General features: G+C 44.4%; 1 protein-coding gene across 1 annotated transcript in view; it reads left to right on the forward strand.

Annotated features, from left to right (window-relative positions):
* Positions 1-482: 482 nt before the first annotated feature.
* anapc1 (anaphase promoting complex subunit 1) overlaps positions 483-17585 on the forward strand; it is a 48326-nt gene continuing 31223 nt past the window's right edge. Inside the window, exons 1-16 of the mRNA XM_074645410.1 lie at positions 483-652; positions 3442-3681; positions 3986-4150; positions 4277-4319; positions 4411-4508; positions 7229-7311; positions 7512-7585; positions 8941-9086; positions 9164-9321; positions 9557-9688; positions 11014-11235; positions 12367-12462; positions 12670-12760; positions 13562-13627; positions 13742-13858; positions 14849-14995. Coding sequence (XP_074501511.1) covers positions 3466-3681; positions 3986-4150; positions 4277-4319; positions 4411-4508; positions 7229-7311; positions 7512-7585; positions 8941-9086; positions 9164-9321; positions 9557-9688; positions 11014-11235; positions 12367-12462; positions 12670-12760; positions 13562-13627; positions 13742-13858; positions 14849-14995 — 1854 coding nt within the window. The 5' untranslated portion in view covers positions 483-652; positions 3442-3465. The remainder of the gene's footprint in view (positions 653-3441; positions 3682-3985; positions 4151-4276; positions 4320-4410; positions 4509-7228; positions 7312-7511; positions 7586-8940; positions 9087-9163; positions 9322-9556; positions 9689-11013; positions 11236-12366; positions 12463-12669; positions 12761-13561; positions 13628-13741; positions 13859-14848; positions 14996-17585) is intronic.

The raw sequence follows: 17585 nt of genomic DNA on the forward strand, positions 1-17585 counted from the left end.
TATTTTTCTGCACATCATCAGATCTAGACGTTTATCTTTAGAAATAAAGAAACAACTATTTTAATCCTCTCCTCTCTGGAGGAAGAGGAAGATGAGGAGGAGGATGAGGAGGATGAGGAGGAGGAGGAGGAGGAGGATGAGGAGGATGAGGAGGAGGAGGAGGAGGAGGAGGAGGAGGATGAAGAGGAGGAGGAGGAGGATGAAGAGGAGGAGGAGGAGGAGGAGGAGGAGGAGGAGGAGGAGGAGGATGAAGAGGAGGAGGAGGAGGAAGAGGAGGATGAAGAGGAGGATGAGGAGGAGGAAGAGGAGGATGAAGAGGAGGATGAAGAGGAGGAGGAGGAGGATGAAGAGGAGGAGGATGAGGAAGAGGAGGAGGAGGAGGAAAGGGGATGAAAGTACCCGGATGAAGGCAGCCAATCAGCGCCGTCCTCGCCTCGTCCTCGCCTCGTCCTCGCCGCTAATTGGTCGCCGCTGGAAGGAAGAGGATGTCGGGACATCAAAGATGGCGCCAAATGAGCAGTCCGGCATCCAGAGCTTCTGTTTCCTCTAACCCTGCTCTAATGCTGAGACCAGCTGAGATCAAACCACACTCTGCGAGAGAGAGAAGAGACGAGGACTCCGCGACCAGAGACAGAAGATTCTACTCTATCAGGTTAGAGAGCTAACTCTGATGCTAAGCTAATGCTAAGCTAATGCTAAGCTAATGCTAGCCTCAGCTAGCTCAGAGGGTTAGCATGCTGCTGCTGCAGAGCTCTGTGTGGTGGTCCTGTTACTCTCTGATGACATGCTGCAGAGCTCTGTGTGGTGGTCCTGTTACTCTGATGACATGCTGCAGAGCTCTGTGTGGTGGTCACACTGAAGGCTCTGTCCCCAAAAGTTCTCATTCTTGTGTGAGGGATGGAGAGCTGACCCGGGCCTGAGGATCTAAGGTTCCGGGGCTGTGTGTAAGGGTGGAGGAGGTCAGATAAATACTGAGGAGCCAGGGCATTGAGGGATTTGTAGGTGAGGAGGAGGATTTTGTAGGTGATGCGGGACTTGACCGGGAGCCAGTGGAGGTGGATGAGGGTGGGGGTGATGTGCTGCCAGGGCTTGGTGCGGGTGAGAACCCTGGCAGCCGAGTTTTGCACATACTGGAGCCTGTCCAGGGCTTTGCTGGGAACCCCGGACAGAACTCCATTGCAGTAGTCCAAACGGGAGGGGACGAAAGCGTGGATGAGGGTTTCTGCCACAGAGTCAGAGAGTGATTGCCGGAGACGTGAGATGTTTTTTAGGTGGAAGAAGGCGGATTTGGTGATGAACCTGATATGAGACTGGAATGATAGTGTTGGGTCCAGGATGACACCCAGGTTGCGGACTTCCGAGGATGGGGAGAAGGAACAGCCGTCAACGTCCAGGTGGAGATCTCCAACCTTCCGGAGTAGGGCCTTGGGAGCCACAACCATGAGCTCGGTTTTGTTGCTGTTTAGTTTTAGGAAGTTTGATGACATCCAGATTTGTATTGCATGCAGGCAGTTTACAAGTGACTGTGGGGGGAGCTGGGTGGATGGTTTGGTGCTGAGATATAGTTGTGTGTCGTCAGCATATGAGTGAAAGCTGAGACCGTGGTGGCGGATGATCTGACCAAGGGGGAGCATGTAGATGGTGAAGAGGAGGGGTCCCAGCACAGAGCCTTGAGGTACACCATGGTTGACTGGGGCCGGGGGGGAACTGGAGTCTCTGATGGGGACAAACTGTTTTCTGTTTGTGAGGTAGGACTGAAACTGATTTAATATCATATTTCATCATATCTAATCATATAGATCTATAGATATAGATCTATATCTATAGATCTATATAGATCTATAGATAGATAGATGGATAGTAACTTTATTGATCCAGAGGGAAATTCAAGTTTCCAGCATCACAGTTCCATCGTGCAAAACATGTCAGTAAAAAGACAGTAAAAAAGTTAGCCGTGTCTTCAGCGATCTTCTGAATGTGACACGACTCAGAGATGTAGTTGAAGTCCACCCTGTAGAGGGTGAAGAGAAGGCGGACCAGTACAGACCCCTGTGGAACACCGGTGCTGCTGACCACAGTGTCAGATGTGATGTCCTTCAACCTGACATACTGTGGTCTGCCGGTGAGGTAGTCCGTGACCCAGGTCACAATGTGTGGGTCCACTTGCATCCTGGCCAGCTTGTCCTGTAGAACACGGGGCTGGAGAAGTCAAGAAACAGGATTCTGACTGTTTATTGTTTCTGACTGATAATTAATCATACTTAATCATAAATAATCATAAATTATCATATTTAATCATATTTAATCATAAATAATCATGATTAATCATGATTAATATATTTAATCATATTTAATCATGACTAATCATATTTAATCATGATTAATCATACTTTAGGGTAACTAGTTTTAACATGACGACGTCCAGCTAGCTGCTAGCATGTAGCATCTGTCAGTGTCAACAGTAGAAATAATATGACATGTTTATTTGTGTGTGTTGTTATAGCGATGCTTCTAACTATACAGTGAACAGTAGTGAGGTTATGAGGTTACAGATGACTAACTCAGTGTACTGTTTCACCCTAGCTAACTCAGTGATGTGTAAACAGAAAGAAAATAACGTCATTAAGTCAACATTAATAATTACCTATCAAATGTGCTCATTATAATCAGGTCAGTGTGATGAACATGTTTTATTCTAGCATTAAATGAAACTGTTTATTGTGAAGGGGACCAGCTTAAACCCCTCAAGTAGGCTTTTTATGTTCTGAATACATAGCTATCATAGCGGTCATGTGTCAGAGAGGATCATTTCTATTTATAATGATAATAAATGATCCTCACTGACATGTAAAGTGGGCTTCTTTAAGCTTCAGTCTAATTCTCAAGGCACATTGCTATCTTCAATGAATGTCTTCAATATTTTTGACTGTGATAGTAGTTTTGTCCACTTCAGATTAAAAATATTTAATCACTGGCATGACAACATGTCAGCGTAGTATTGCCAAAGCAATAAGGTTTACAATGTCGTTTTAATAATTTAAGCATTATTTTGGTTCTTATGTGTTCATACTGGCGGCAGTTCAATTGGGTGTTTATCCCTTTTTCAGTCTTGTCTCTGGACCCCAGACTTCATTCCTTTGTAGTAAAAATACTTATTATACTACTAATACATTCATGGACTTGAATATTTTTACAACGCTTGAGTTTTACGTAACGGTATGGCTCTATATTTATTTTATGACATAGAAACTCCTCCTCTTTACTCTGAGCTCCCCTGATGCTGTCTATCTCCATATCTTCCTTATCTACGTGCACAACAGTGGGAGAGTCTGGTAGAATGTGTTAAACCCATCAGATTTCTGCTGTGGCTACGAACTGAAATAAGGGTTTTATTGCTTATTGTAAATATTTTTCTGTCTTCCTCATCCCAATTCTTCCCAGAAATAATGCTGATATCTGGAACTCATGTCGGAAGTCGTGTATGAAGAGACAGCCACGATGATTGCAGCAGGGGAATTGCAGTCGTTTGTCCCGTTTGGCCGCGAACACTGCAGGAACCATCCAAACGCCTTCAACCTGCAGCTCAGAGAGCTCCAGCCCGCCTCCGAGCTCTGGTCGTCAGATGGCGCCGCCGGCCTGGTGGGGTCGCTGCAGGAAGTCAGTCTGCAGGAGAGAGAACGGGTGAGACTGCATGGCATTACAGTACATGGCTTTTATACAATGATACTTATATTCCACCTCTACAAGCACTTTTGTTTTATGAAACATTAAAGAAGACAAAAGTCATGCACAAGGAGAACAATAGGAAGTACATCAACAGAAAGGAAATTGAATTTAGATGTTTGTATGGCACTGACAGTCTTTGTCTAAAAGTAAAGTAAGCAATAGATAGAACTACCAAGTTTCTAAAAGTAATGTTACTTCTTTACTTTTTCATTGATTCAGTCCTTGCTATGTTGCCTTAATGTATCTGTTTGATTGGCAGGAATGCTGGCAGCTTAGGAAGGGCTGCAAGGGAGTCAGGGAGGAGGATGTGGAGTTTGAAGAGGAGCTCTATACAGCAGGAACTGTGGTCGTCTGGAGCCAGGGCAGTCGGACCCAAGCCTCCAACGTATATAAGGCCTTCACCGTCGACAGCCCGGTGCAGCAGGTCAGTTACTGAATGCTTCTACACGAGGGCACATCTAAGAGACTGTTGAGTTCTGTCTGGAAAATTGTCCTTTTGCTTTACCAAAGCAGCTTTTTTATGCATCAATGTTTTTTATTCTGTCTGCAGGCCTTATGGTGTAACTTTGCTGTTCCTCAGAACAAGAAAGACGGTACTGAATCATTAAATTCTTGTTTCAAGTTATCTATTGATTTACATTGCAGTTCTGTTGAAGTTCTTTAATCTTTAATGTTGTTTTGCAGAAGAAGAAGTGGAGCAGACAGTGTGTATCATCCAGAGTAGCTGTGTCAACGTTCACACTGTAACCGGGAAGGATTTCATCACACCACTACCCTTCCAGGTGAGGTGGGAGAGAGACACTGGTGGGGTGTCTTGTATCTCAGAGGAAGAGGGGAGTCAAAACTTGCAGAGAAATTCAAAAGCATCTGCTAAATTTCTGCTAGCTGGGTTCACCAACCTTTGATCCTTTTCCTCTCTTGTCACTTTCCTTTGGTGTAACTCACCACAGCCCAAACATGATGGTGATGTGTGCAGGTTATATACTTAGTGCTACGTATTTATGGATATTTAAAGTCTTCAAACTTTAATATCCAGAAAAATGTTGGGGCTGCTCTTTACCAAGGAGCAAAGTTGCTGCATGAAGCATCAACAACCAATTCTGTTCAGTGTATCACAGAAAGTCTTCACCTTCCAACCTGTGAGAATATTTACTATATAGTCACGTCAGTTTATTTATGTAGCACAGTTTAAAAACAACCCCCGATTGACCAAAGTGCTTTACACAGTAAAAAGGAAAAGGCACAAGTTCACAAACGACTCTGGCTCTCAATCGATTAACAACGATCACACATGTTTTATCTGTTCTAAATGAACCTTAAAGAGAGATTTGTCAAGTATTTAATCCTCTTATCAACATGGATTCTTCAGGTTTTATAGTTTACTATGATACCAGTATCTTCACTCTAGCTTTAAAACTGAGCCGCTACAGCCTAAAAATTGAAAGTTGCATTACTGCGTTAAAAAAATTAGTGGCATCAAACCGGAATTTGCCTCAACGCGTTATCTCGTTAACTTTGACAGTTCCACGAATGACAAAAACACATAATGATATTTCTTAGACACATCGTAAGCCAGACAAAATAAGAGAAAAAAAATAAATAATTTGAAACATGCGACGGTGGGGGCTAATCGAACATGTAGAGGGAGGCAATTCTACAACTTGAGCCTGGCCATGGAAAAGGCACGGTCCCCTCTACGCCTCGAACGACTGTCTGGGATGGAAAGCTGCAGCTTATCAGTGACCTCAGTGTTCTCGGAGGACAGTGAGGATGTAAAAGGTCACTGAGATACGCTGGGGCTCGCCCATTCCAGGCTTTAAAAGCGAAAAGTAAAATCTTGTAGTCAACTCTAAATTTCTCTGGTAACCACACACAATCTGTGTAATATGGCATGACTTTTTTAGATGTTATTAGCAGACATGCGGCCGTGTTTTACACCAGCTGAAGGCCTGACAGAGTAGTCCGACTGACTGAGATGTGGTGCGTTATAAAAACAGGATTATAAAAATAGAAACAGGAAAATCGGAGTCACATTGTACGACTGAATGCAACGTCCCTGGATGTTTCTTTTCTACATGCTGGATGCTTCTTGTGATAATGTGTGTGTGTGTATGTATGTGCAAGCAAGCGTTGGTCAGAGTAGTGATCCAGTACTCCCCAGGGTTGAACCATTGTCTGGATAACCAATAATAATGGGAACTTTGGATCGCTGACAGTGTGAATGAAGCCCATCAATAGCCTCTCTGTGTGTGTGTGTGTGTGTGTGTGTGTGTGTGTGTGTGTGTGTGTGTGTGTGTGTGTGTGTGTGTGTGTGTGTGTGTGTGTGTGTGTGTGTGTGTGTGTGTGTGTGTGTGTGTGTGTGTGTGTGTGTGTGTGTGTGTGTGTGTGTGTGTGTGTGTGTGTGTGTGTGTGTGTGTGTGTGTGTGTGTGTGTGTGTGTGTGTGTGTGTGTGTGTGTGTGTGTGTGTGTGTGTGTGTGTGTGTGTGTGTGTGTGTGTGTGTGTGTGTGTGTGTGTGTGTGTGTGTGTGTGTGTGTGTTGGTCTCATCAGTCTGTTGCACAGCAACAAGATGTAATTTGATTCAGGGATGTGTTTTTATCAGCAAGTTACAGAAACTGTGTTTGTGTGCTGCTCAGAGGAGACAGATACACAGATAGGATGACTTTATATTCCACCAGTTATCGCAGGTTTAAGGAGTTACCTTTATGTCATCTTAAAGTATGTTGGTCAAGTTACAGAAATGATATTTGTTTCTTTACTTAATATAGTAAATTAAAACATTAATTAGTAGGGATGCACCGATACCACTTCATTCAGACCGAGTACAATACTTACATCTGGGTACTCTCCGATACCGAGTACCGATACGAGTACTTCTCTGAGCCTAAAGAGCCTCGTTAACAGCCAGCTGGAGGGTGTGAGCGACACACGGCAGGCTGGGGAGTCCCGCATACGAGGCGGTGCGCCGCCACCGGCTCTAGGACGGCTTGGAGAGGCTCGGGGCGAAAGTGGCTCGCGGCCGCAGCTTTACAGCGCTCCCTGTCCGGACCTCGCCGCAACTGGGAGGTACAGGGCCCCCTGCTCCCGGTGCAACTGTCGACCGGGGCGGACTGTCCTCAATGCACCCCGACCGCATCGTGCCGCCAGATCGGGGCTTGGCCCACGTAAAAGGGATCTGTGGCGATGTCGGCAACCCACCCAACCCGTCTTGAAACATGGACCAAGGAGTCTAACGCACATGCGAATCAGAGGGTGCGAACAGAACCCCGTGGGGCAATGAAAGTGAGGGCCGGTGCACGCCGGCTGAGGTGGGATCCCGGCCCCGCGGGCTCAGGCACACTACCGTAAAGTGGTATCGGAGCCGTTGTATCGGAGCCGTTTTGCGAGTACGAGTACATGAGCACAGTATCGGACCCGATAACCGATACTGGTATCAGTATCATTAATTATTGTCATTATTACACAACACCATGTTAAAAACTATCCCCTTTTGTCTCCTCCAGGTCTCAAACGTGTGGGCGACAAAGTTTGGACTCTTGTTAGAGCGAAAAAACTCAGTGACTGACGCACAACTCAGCCCCCCAGGGTACACACTAACACTGCACACTCCAACACATGAGTATACACACAAGCTGGCAGCAAACACACACACTGTATAGATCCAAACACCCACGTGAAGTGATGCAGTCACTCACACATCACAGCTTAAAACCTCTCAGACACACACTCATGTACACCGTATTGTTTTGGCAGGTAACTGAGGTACTGAGCTCTTTCTCTCTACAGGGAACCTCTTCCCACTGTGTTCAGCATGCTGCATCCTCTAGACGAGATCGCACCAGTAGTGTGTAAGCCTGCAGGTACGACACACACGCACACAATCACAAACACACAATCACAAACACAAACACACACAATCACAAACACATGCTCTATTATGTCTCATAAGTTGTTGCACCAAGTTTTGGGTTGATTCCATTTGTTACACAGATTAGGTGCTAAATTTAACCATTGTTTACCACTGGAGGATTGATAAAAATGATCAATAATAAAATATCACATTAAGACACCAAGACCTTGAGGAACACCAGAGAAAAAGACATGCTGTGATTTGGGATCAAAAACTTTTGACATTTGGAGATTTCTGCAAGAATTGCATTTTTTTCAGTGATTGGATGGCGAGCACTTGTGTTGTGTAAACTGCTCAGAAACCCCTTTATTGTCAATCTAGCTAGGAAAGCCATCCATCCTCTGAATGCTCTAGGTCTCTAGTTTGATCCATCCATCCTCTGAATGCTCTAGATCTCTAGTCTGATCCATCCATCCTCTGAATGCTCTAGGACTCTAGTTTGATCCATCCATCCTCTGAATGCTCTAGGACTCTAGTCTGATCCATCCATCCTCTGAATGCTCTAGGTCTCTAGTTTGATCCATCCATCCTCTGAATGCTCTAGGACTCTAGTTTGATCCATCCATCCTCTGAATGCTCTAGATCTCTAGTTTGATCCATCCATCCTCTGAATGCTCTAGGACTCTAGTTTGATCCATCCATCCTCTGAATGCTCTAGGACTCTAGTTTGATCCATCCGTCCTCTGAATGCTCTAGGTCTCTAGTCTGATCCATCCATCCTCTGAATGCTCTAGGACTCTAGTTTGATCCATCCATCCTCTGAATGCTCTAGGACTCTAGTTTGAGCCATCCATCCTCTGAATGCTCTAGGACTCTAGTTTGATCCATTCATCCTCTGAATGCTCTAGGTCTCTAGTTTGATCCATCCATCCTCTGAATGCTCTAGGTCTCTAGTTTGATCCATCCATCCTCTGAATGCTCTAGGTCTCTAGTTTGATCCATCCATCCTCTGAATGCTCTAGGTCTCTAGTTTGATCCATCCATCCTCTGAATGCTCTAGGTCTCTAGTTTGATCCATCCATCCTCTGAATGCTCTAGGTCTCTAGTTTGATCCATCCGTCCTCTGAATGCTCTAGGTCTCTAGTTTGATCCATTCATCCTCTGAATGCTCTAGGTCTCTAGTCTGATCCATCCATCCTCTGAATGCTCTAGGTCTCTAGTTTGATCCATCCGTCCTCTGAATGCTCTAGGTCTCTAGTTTGATCCATCCATCCTCTGAATGCTCTAGGTCTCTAGTTTGATCCATCCATCCTCTGAATGCTCTAGGTCTCTAGTCTGATCCATCCATCTTCTGAATGTTTTCAGGTCAGTTTGAGGGCTCCCGTGTGCAGTATGCGTCCGATGCCAGCGTGAAGATCGTGTTCAGCTGCTGTCAGCCCTCCGTAGTCGTCTCCTATGACACTGTACAGGGAACACACTCCGTCTGGGCCCTTCGCAAAGTCACACAGGATGTGAGTAATCACACACACACTTAAACAAACACAGAGAGTTTACCTGTCCCTAACCTGGAGCCTCTGACCTCCGTCAGGAGCGTTCTGCAGTCCTGCGGTGTACAGCAGATCCAGTAGGAACTCCGCTGGGTCTGATGGCGTCAGGGTTACTGTCCTCTCACCTCCGTAATATCTCCCGCCTGGACTCCCCCGGTGGCAGCGGGCCAACCGGGCTCGGCCCCGCAACTGGAACGAGGTAAAAGTGAAGTGAAAGTATTTTCACATCTCATTATGTCTACACTTATTAAACTTTATACGAGGAATGTCCCACACCGGCTACAAAACCTGAGAGAACACACAAAGAAGAAACATGAAAACATGATCTGCCAGGCGGAGAATTGATTGTTCTGTGGGTGAACTATTCCTTTAAGAGCATCTCTGGTCTCTTGCTGTGTTCTGACCCCGTCGTCGTTGTTTCTTCCTGCTCCTAGTTGTGCCGTCGGTACCGGCTCTCCTCTCCACTACAGCGCTCTGCACAGCCGCCAGAACAGGATCATGACCTCTTCACCAGGATTACACTCCCGCGTTCAGTCCCCCAGTATATCCAACATGGCTGCCCTCAGGTGAGTTTCACTTCAAATTGACTTAAAACAATCAAGAGGACATATAAAGTATGTTACACAGATGGACAAGGATAGGTTACCTTCCAGCCTGATTAAGAATGCCCTACCAACATACAAGCTAAATTAGCCTTTTTTAGCACAACTGAAACATATTTTAAGATCAAAATGTGTAATAAATGAAGTCAGTATTGACGCAGGATGATCTGGTTCAATCCTTAAACTTCAGCTCTTCAGCTTTAGTCCAGTGTACGATGCAGAGTCATTATTTTGTTCAGTCTGTTGCCACACACACACATTTGCTCCATTGCCTTCTGCAAAAATCTACTCATTATTAAACATTACTCCACTAGTAGGGAAAACAATTGATCGAATATTAATCGCGATCACAATTTTTTCTTCTTCCCACAATTAAACAAACATGATCGCCTGAGATATTGACGTTTAAAATGTGCGTTCTGCTCATAGAAAACTCTGCTGCAGATCAAATCAGCTGGTGATCCAGATGTTTTGGCTTCACTTTTGGGGATAGATATTATCTACAGTATACAACCAATGTGTTTATGATTAAATTAAGAGTATAAAATAGTTTATCTAGCTCTTATTGTTGCTAATTTTGCTCTCAAAGTGCATCAGATTGATGCATTTAACTTTAAAATATAGCTAACAAAAAGGGTAGGGTGAATATTCCTGTTTTTCTTCATATTGAAATACATACTGTATAGCAGAAAAAACAGATTGCAATGTCAGTTGTTTTCCATAATTTATAAAGGGATGCACCGATACTGATACCGATACCAGTATCGGGTCCGATACTGTACTCATGTACTCGTACTCGCAAAAGCACTGAGGACAGTCCTCCCCGGTGACGCTTTGTCCACGGCCCCGGGAAGCACCTTCACCTCGAGCCTTTCCAATCCGACCTAGAGCCGGTGGCGGCGCACCGCCTCGTATGCAGGACTCCCCAGCCTGCCGTGTGTCGCTCACACCCTCCAGCTGGCTGTTAACGAGGCTCTTTTGGCACAGAGAAGTACTCGTATCGGTACTCGGTATCGGAGAGTACCCAAATGTCAGTACTTGTACTCAGTCTGAATAAAGTGGTATCGGTGCATCACTAAATGTATCCATTAGCAGGAATGTAGCTCAGCATGGAAGTGAAAACAGTGTTGTGTTTATTTTAATGTTGTTGCTAAAATCAATGAATAATCGTGATATCAATATTGATCAAAAATAATCATGATTATCATTTTGTCCATAACGGTGCAGCCCTCTCCACTAGTGGTCAAACACTCTACTGTGATCTACTGTATGTCCCTTTTCTCTTCCAGCCGCGCCCACTCCCCAGGCATGGCAGCTCCGTCCTTTTCAGGCGCGGCTCGTTTCAACACGTCCTTCCACAGCCCGTCCTCCAGGGGGCACCACGGGGGCCTGATGACCTCTCCCAACAGCACGGTCAACGACACCATGCTGGTGCCGGAGATGGAGCCCATCGTACCCGACCTCTGCATGGAGCAGCTGTGGAGCGAGACGGTCACAGCTGGCGGCCACAGGTAATCATCACCAGGACTGAACCCTACAGACAACACAATTATTCAGAATACATTATTGAGTTTTATTTGAATGTGTTGGCCTTTTTTCCGGCTACTTAGCTTTAATAGGGCTACTTAGCTTTCTAAGCTTTTCTTAGCTATTTCAGTGACTGACCTTTTATATATTTATGTATGTATTTATTTATTTAGGTACATAGCTGTTAGGATTTACTAGTAAATACCAGAGGTCTGTACTACGAAGCCAGTTCAACATCCCCAGGGTATCTTCTTGTTATCTGGCTTCACTAACCCTAACAACCGCGATCCCGCTAAGCGGTCCTACGGTGCTGGTTATCAACTCGGTAAATCAACCCAGAGTTTCTCAGTCTGGTTACGAGCGCGTTCACATGAACGGGTTGTTTTGTATCATCTGACCAATCACAAACGTGGACAAGTCTACGGTCAGCAGAGCCAAGAAGAGCAAACTATAATATCAGACATATACGAAGAACACGTAATCCAGACTAACAAGAACAAATAGCCGATGTGTGAATGCGTAAATTAAAAGATTTATTAATTTAACGGAATACTGCCCTTTGCTTACGATGTGGCGAGTTTGACTATTTCAGCCTTCCTTCAGCTGCGTCCCGTCTCCGGCGGTGTGAAACGGACTCAAGACCAAGTAAAACTATAAATATAAAACATAATTCAAAGCGGTCAACACACACAGCATCCAGCCAGCTGTCCTTGAAATGGGTTGTTTTTAGGCTGGATTATGACTTTAACTTCTTTGCGTAATATTATTTTAGGATGTGCACATCAAGCTCTGATTGGTCAGTAGGCGGTGCTTTTATACGAGTTGATACCGATGGATTCGTTAGGTTTTCTAGTCTCATATGATACCAGTATCTTCACTCTGGCTTTAAAACTGACCCGACTACAACCTAAAAACACTAAAGTTTGTTAATGCGTTACAGAAATGAGTGGCAGCTATGATATTTATATTACAGTATGCTGTTTGTTTCACTCGTGTTTTTGTTGCTTACTGTTGGTGTTTGGCGTGAGTCTTCTTCACCTGTTGGTGTTTGGCGTGAGTCTTCTTCACCTGTTGGTGTTTGGCGTGAGTCTTCTTCACCTGTTGGTGTTTTGCAGGGAGATGAGCAGCCAGGCGTCTAAAGTCTTCCTGACCTCTGACCTCTGTGAGAACCGCTACCTCTGTTTCCTGGTAGAGTCTCACCAACAGCTCAGGTCAACAAACACACACACACACACACACACACACACACACACACCGTGTAGTCATCCATACACAATCAATACTTTATTCAGACTTCTGACCGTAACAGTACTAAACATTGACGCTCATGCACGTAGAACGTCAGACAAACCACTCAGAAACAGTCTCTTCATCACTCTCTCCACCTTATCTTGCTGTCTTTGTCATTGTTTCCACAGATGTGTGAAGTTCATTGAGAGCAACAATTCGTCTCAGCTCATCTTCACCTCTGTCACGACCATCTCCGCCAAAGATGCAGAGCCTCTGCAGGTACAGGAGGTTACAGTATAGGTACTTAGGATTTACAGAGAGTAGGCGAAGGATAATACGTTTCCAAAGCCTCGCAAGCAGGTAGCTTTGGTCTGCACCAGAGTACGATTACTGCGTTCACAACTGGCCAAACAAATAGCTGAGATGAATCTAATCCATACGACCAGTTAATAACGGCTGATGGATCAATGAAGTCTGATCTGTGGTTGTAATTTGTTCCAGTTTTTAGCTTTGCATCTTGGGTTTTAACTCCAGTTTTCCTGCTAGTTTAAAGCTTTTAGTTAATCTAGAAAGGATTTGCATTTGATTAGGATTCTAGTTTTATTTGTAATAATTTCTGCAGCACACACAATATTGATCATGAAGAAAGAAACATGAATACAAGGTCTCATTAATGTCTTAATTAGCACATATAACAGTAATGTTTTAACCTTGACAGTTAATCACATCTGTGACTAATGAGCACCTTGAGACTCATCACCTGAATGCAAATCATGATTATTATAAGCAACTCACTCTACTTTAAAACTCTAAAACAAATTGAAAAGCAGCATTAACTAAAACATTACAGTCCTTAATACGGAGAAATGTTCTGTGAAAAATGGAAAATAGTAAAACAGACGGTTTTATTTGTTGACTTACTGACGGACAGGTGGTCAGACAAACGGCACAATTTAAATATGACAGCTTCGGTTTTGGGAAATGATCGATTAATTGAGAATATAAGGGGGTTAATCAATAATGAAATAGTTATTAGTTGTTAACTTAACTTGTCTCTGACAGTAAAACTTGTATTCTCAGAATATCGATGCCATGCTGGTTCTGGAGGCGTGTGGCAGTCTGGTTCTCTACACCGGGATCACCAAGGTGAGGACGAATCAAACCACAGAGACTTCATCCCATTCTTTACTCACAGTAGATAAACATCAACGGACTTTATTACAACTGAAGGGAATTCTTCCTGTGTTGCTGTTCCTCCAGGTCAGTAAGGTGTTCGTCCCCGGTCTCCTGTCTCCCACCTTCAGCCTGACCAACCACCTCTCTCACTTCAGCACGCCGGCTAACGCCGGCACCAGGCACCTCCAAAGACTGGACGAGGTATCATCATTTACATTTAGCATAAAACAATATGCTCCAATCATAACATGTCAAACTGCAGCCCAACAGGCAACAACAGCTGTCAGTGTGTCAGTGTGCTGACTTGACTATGACTTGCCCCAAACTGCATGTGATTATCATAAAGTGGGCATGTCTGTAAAGGGGAGACTCGTGGGTACCCATAGAACCCATTTACATTCACTGATCTGGAGGTCAGAGGTCAAGGGACCCCTTTGAAGATAGACATGACAGTTTTTCCTCTCCAACATTTTAAGTTTGGAACGTTATTTAACCTCCTTCATGACCAGCTAGTCTGACCTGGTTGGTACCGATGGATTCATCAGGATTTATAATTTACTATGATACCAGTATCGGACTTTTCTGCTGCCTTTTTTTTGGAAATTTTTCAGACTTTTTTTTGTGAATGTTTTTTATGATATTTTTAAGAATTTATTCAGACTTTTTTTGTAATTTTTTTGGAAACATTTTCTGATATTTTTTTTTTACTTTTCTTGGACATTTTTCAGACTTTTTTTCCGACATTTTTTAGGATTTTTTTTTTTAATTTTCTGACTTAAAAGTGGGCAGCCCTAGTTGAAACCTATTATTCTTTATGCATTGATTGTTTAAATGGATTGATTTTTGTCATATATTTATTTTAATAATGCATTTTATAGGTTACTTTACTGAACTTCCGTTCAATCTCGTACCGTCTGAGAAACAATTTCCACAGAGCCAGACAATCTGTCACAGTCAACATGGAGGCTTGATTTGGTTTCCTGTTTTATAATTATTCCATTTTGCTGCTTGAAATAATCAGAAATGAATCTCTCAGAATCATGACACCGTACAAACTGTTTTGCTACACCCATGTCTTTTTTATTTACGACCTATTTCACATTCTGTCACCTCATCTCGGCTGCTCTCTTTCTTTCCTCTTCCTGTCTACCGCTGCTTCATCTCTCTGTTGTTTCCTCTCTCCTCCTGCAGGCCGTGATGCCTTCCCCAGTGTCAGAGCTGAGGGGTCCGAACCTTATCAAGCACCATGAAGGGTCATTTCTGGAAGATTACACGTTCCAACAGGCCACGCCTTACATCCACGCGCTGCGGGACCCCGTCTGCAACCGGGTCACTCTGGTTAGTTTGTGTCTGTGATTCATTCAGATGTTATTGTTGCACCATGACATCATTTAGGACAGTAGAATAGTAGAATAGTAGAACAGATGAAATAGAAGTTGGGTTCAGAATGAAAAATGTTATCCATCCATGGTCAGCTCCATCGGGGGCCGTTTCAATGCATTTAACAGAAACGTCAGTATCTGGGTGCTCTACAGTCGTAGCGTCGGCCCATTTGACCACGGAGACGAGAGCGACGGCCGGCTCCACCGCAACGTTACCGCCATACCATAACGTTTCCTGTCCGTGACAGAGTTAACCAGCAGCTTTAGCTCTGCTCTGTGTAGCTCTGCTTTTCCTGTCAATGTGTGAAACCCAAAGTGTTTCCATCCTTTACTGGATGTGTAGTGTTTACCACGCTGGATTTAACATGGGAGGGTGCAGGTCGTATCCACGACGACCCTCCAACGTTTTAGACTCTCTGAGGTTTGTTTTGGTTGACGGATACGGAACGGATATGACGTCACGTTACTCAGACTACCACAATAAAAGCTGTAACTTCATTCTACCTCCACATAGACTCAGATGAAGCAGATATATCCATTCTGGTGTTAAAACATCTATTTCAAAATTGGAAAGAAAGTAATCGTGATCCAGAGGTGAATCGTTTTATTTTGTTTACCACCCTAGTTATTCGGGTTGGGTGGCCTCTGAGCGAGGAGAACAGCGTTACCACGGTTTTGCACTCAGCGGCTCGCGTTACGTCTTGGGTAGGGAGGAGTGAGCGACTACACCACCAGATGCCGCCAAATCCTACACACTCTCCCTTTAAACAGTCACTGCTAGCGAAGTCTGGGAGGTTGAATGATTCCTAATGTCGTTCTCCAGACTGAAAAGCTGCTGTTTTGCTGCAGAAAATAAAGAAGACGTCAACATGGAGGTGGATGAGACTGAACTATAAAGGGGCTTTACAGTGTAACACACAAAGAGATGCTTGTCTGCTGTTTGTGCAAAGTAGGTTAATGTTTGACCTGCAGTTATGCTCATTCATAGAAAACAGAGTCTCCCTCGAGGGCTTGTTTCTAGTCGGAGATGTATGTGTGTGAATGGAAGCCAGTCAGTCTTAGTGTGTTTGTGCCTGCTGGGTCAGTCCTGTCAGACTTGGTAAAGACAGCCTCTTCAGCCCTGGGACTCTACAGTATATACAACAACAACAACATCAACTCAAACCAGAACAGTGTGTTTGTGCACGCTGCTGCAGCTGTTTTGACATGTTGCCTCCGTGCATTGATTTTCCCTTTGACCCCTCGGTGTGTCAATCTGAAGGCTAATTGTTTGCTAACGCAGCTCGCTGGAGTTTTCAAAGCACCAGCTGCTCTCTGTGTGCTGTCAGTGGGTCCACGGTTTATTCTCTCATCAGGGTTTCTTTCTAATCAGCGATGACGAGAACAACAAGGACCAACCCTGTGGAGGAAATGTGACATTTAAGAACCACCGTGTTGAGATCTGTTTGTCCTCTCTAACACATCTGTTCAACATGATTCAGATGGTCTGCTGTGATAATTAGAGCTGATTGTTTTCATTGTTGATTCATCTGTCAATTATTTCCTTGATTGATTGATTAGTTGTTTGGTCTATCAGTGTTTCAGTCGTATCTCAAGTTGCTAATCTGACTGTAAACAATGAGCAGCACACAGAAGAGGAAGTCTTGGCTCGGATATCCGCTGGCTTCACCCCAGAACTCCAGAACTCCAGCCCGTTGGCCTCCAGAGGTTTAGCCGCCGTCAGACCGATGGATGATTCTGTTCTCAAATTGATAAATGAATACCTGCTGTGACATCACTGATTAAGGGTTTAATCATCTGATTCAGAAAGTGTGTGATTCAGTGTCTGGTGTACCTGGAGACGATGAATCATCACACACACCAGTTTAGTTTCCTCTCCAGCTGGAGGTTTGCTCCTCTGTTCAGGTATTTCATCGCCTCGTGGTGGACGGTTCTTTTCACAGCAGACATTTTGACATGTCACAGCAGGAAAAGCACCGGTGTGAATAATGAGATTAATGAAGGTCCAGTTCCTTTCAGCTGCTGCAGTTTCAGGGACTCAGTGTCTCCGTGTAAGGACTCACTGCGACTCTTAAATAGAACAGAGTCAGTTAATGTTGTTAGTAACACCTGTGCTGTTCCTACTATTACAGAGCACTGATATGAAATTAAAATGAAAGTATACATTTAATTTGTGCACAATCTCTCTCTCTCTCTCTCTCTCTCTCTCTCTCTCTCTCTCTCTCTCTCTCTCTCTGCTCTCTCTCTCTCTCTCTCTCTCTCTCTCTCTCTCTCTCTCTCTCTCTCTCTCTCTCTCTCTCTGTCTCTGTCTCTCTCTGTCTCTCTCTCTCTCTCTCTCTCTCTCTCTCTCTCTCTCTCTCTCTCTCTCTGTCTCTCTCTGTCTCTCTCTCTCTCTCTCTCTCTCTCTCTCTCTCTGTCTCTGTCTCTCTCTGTCTCTGTCTCTCTCTGTCTCTCTCTCTGTCTCTGTCTCTCTCTGTCTCTCTCTCTGTCTCTCTCTCTCTCTCTCTCTCTCTCTCTCTCTCTGTCTCTGTCTCTCTCTGTCTCTC

This window comes from Sebastes fasciatus, chromosome 9 (assembly GCF_043250625.1).
Source record: "Sebastes fasciatus isolate fSebFas1 chromosome 9, fSebFas1.pri, whole genome shotgun sequence".
Lineage (NCBI taxonomy): Eukaryota > Metazoa > Chordata > Actinopteri > Perciformes > Sebastidae > Sebastes > Sebastes fasciatus.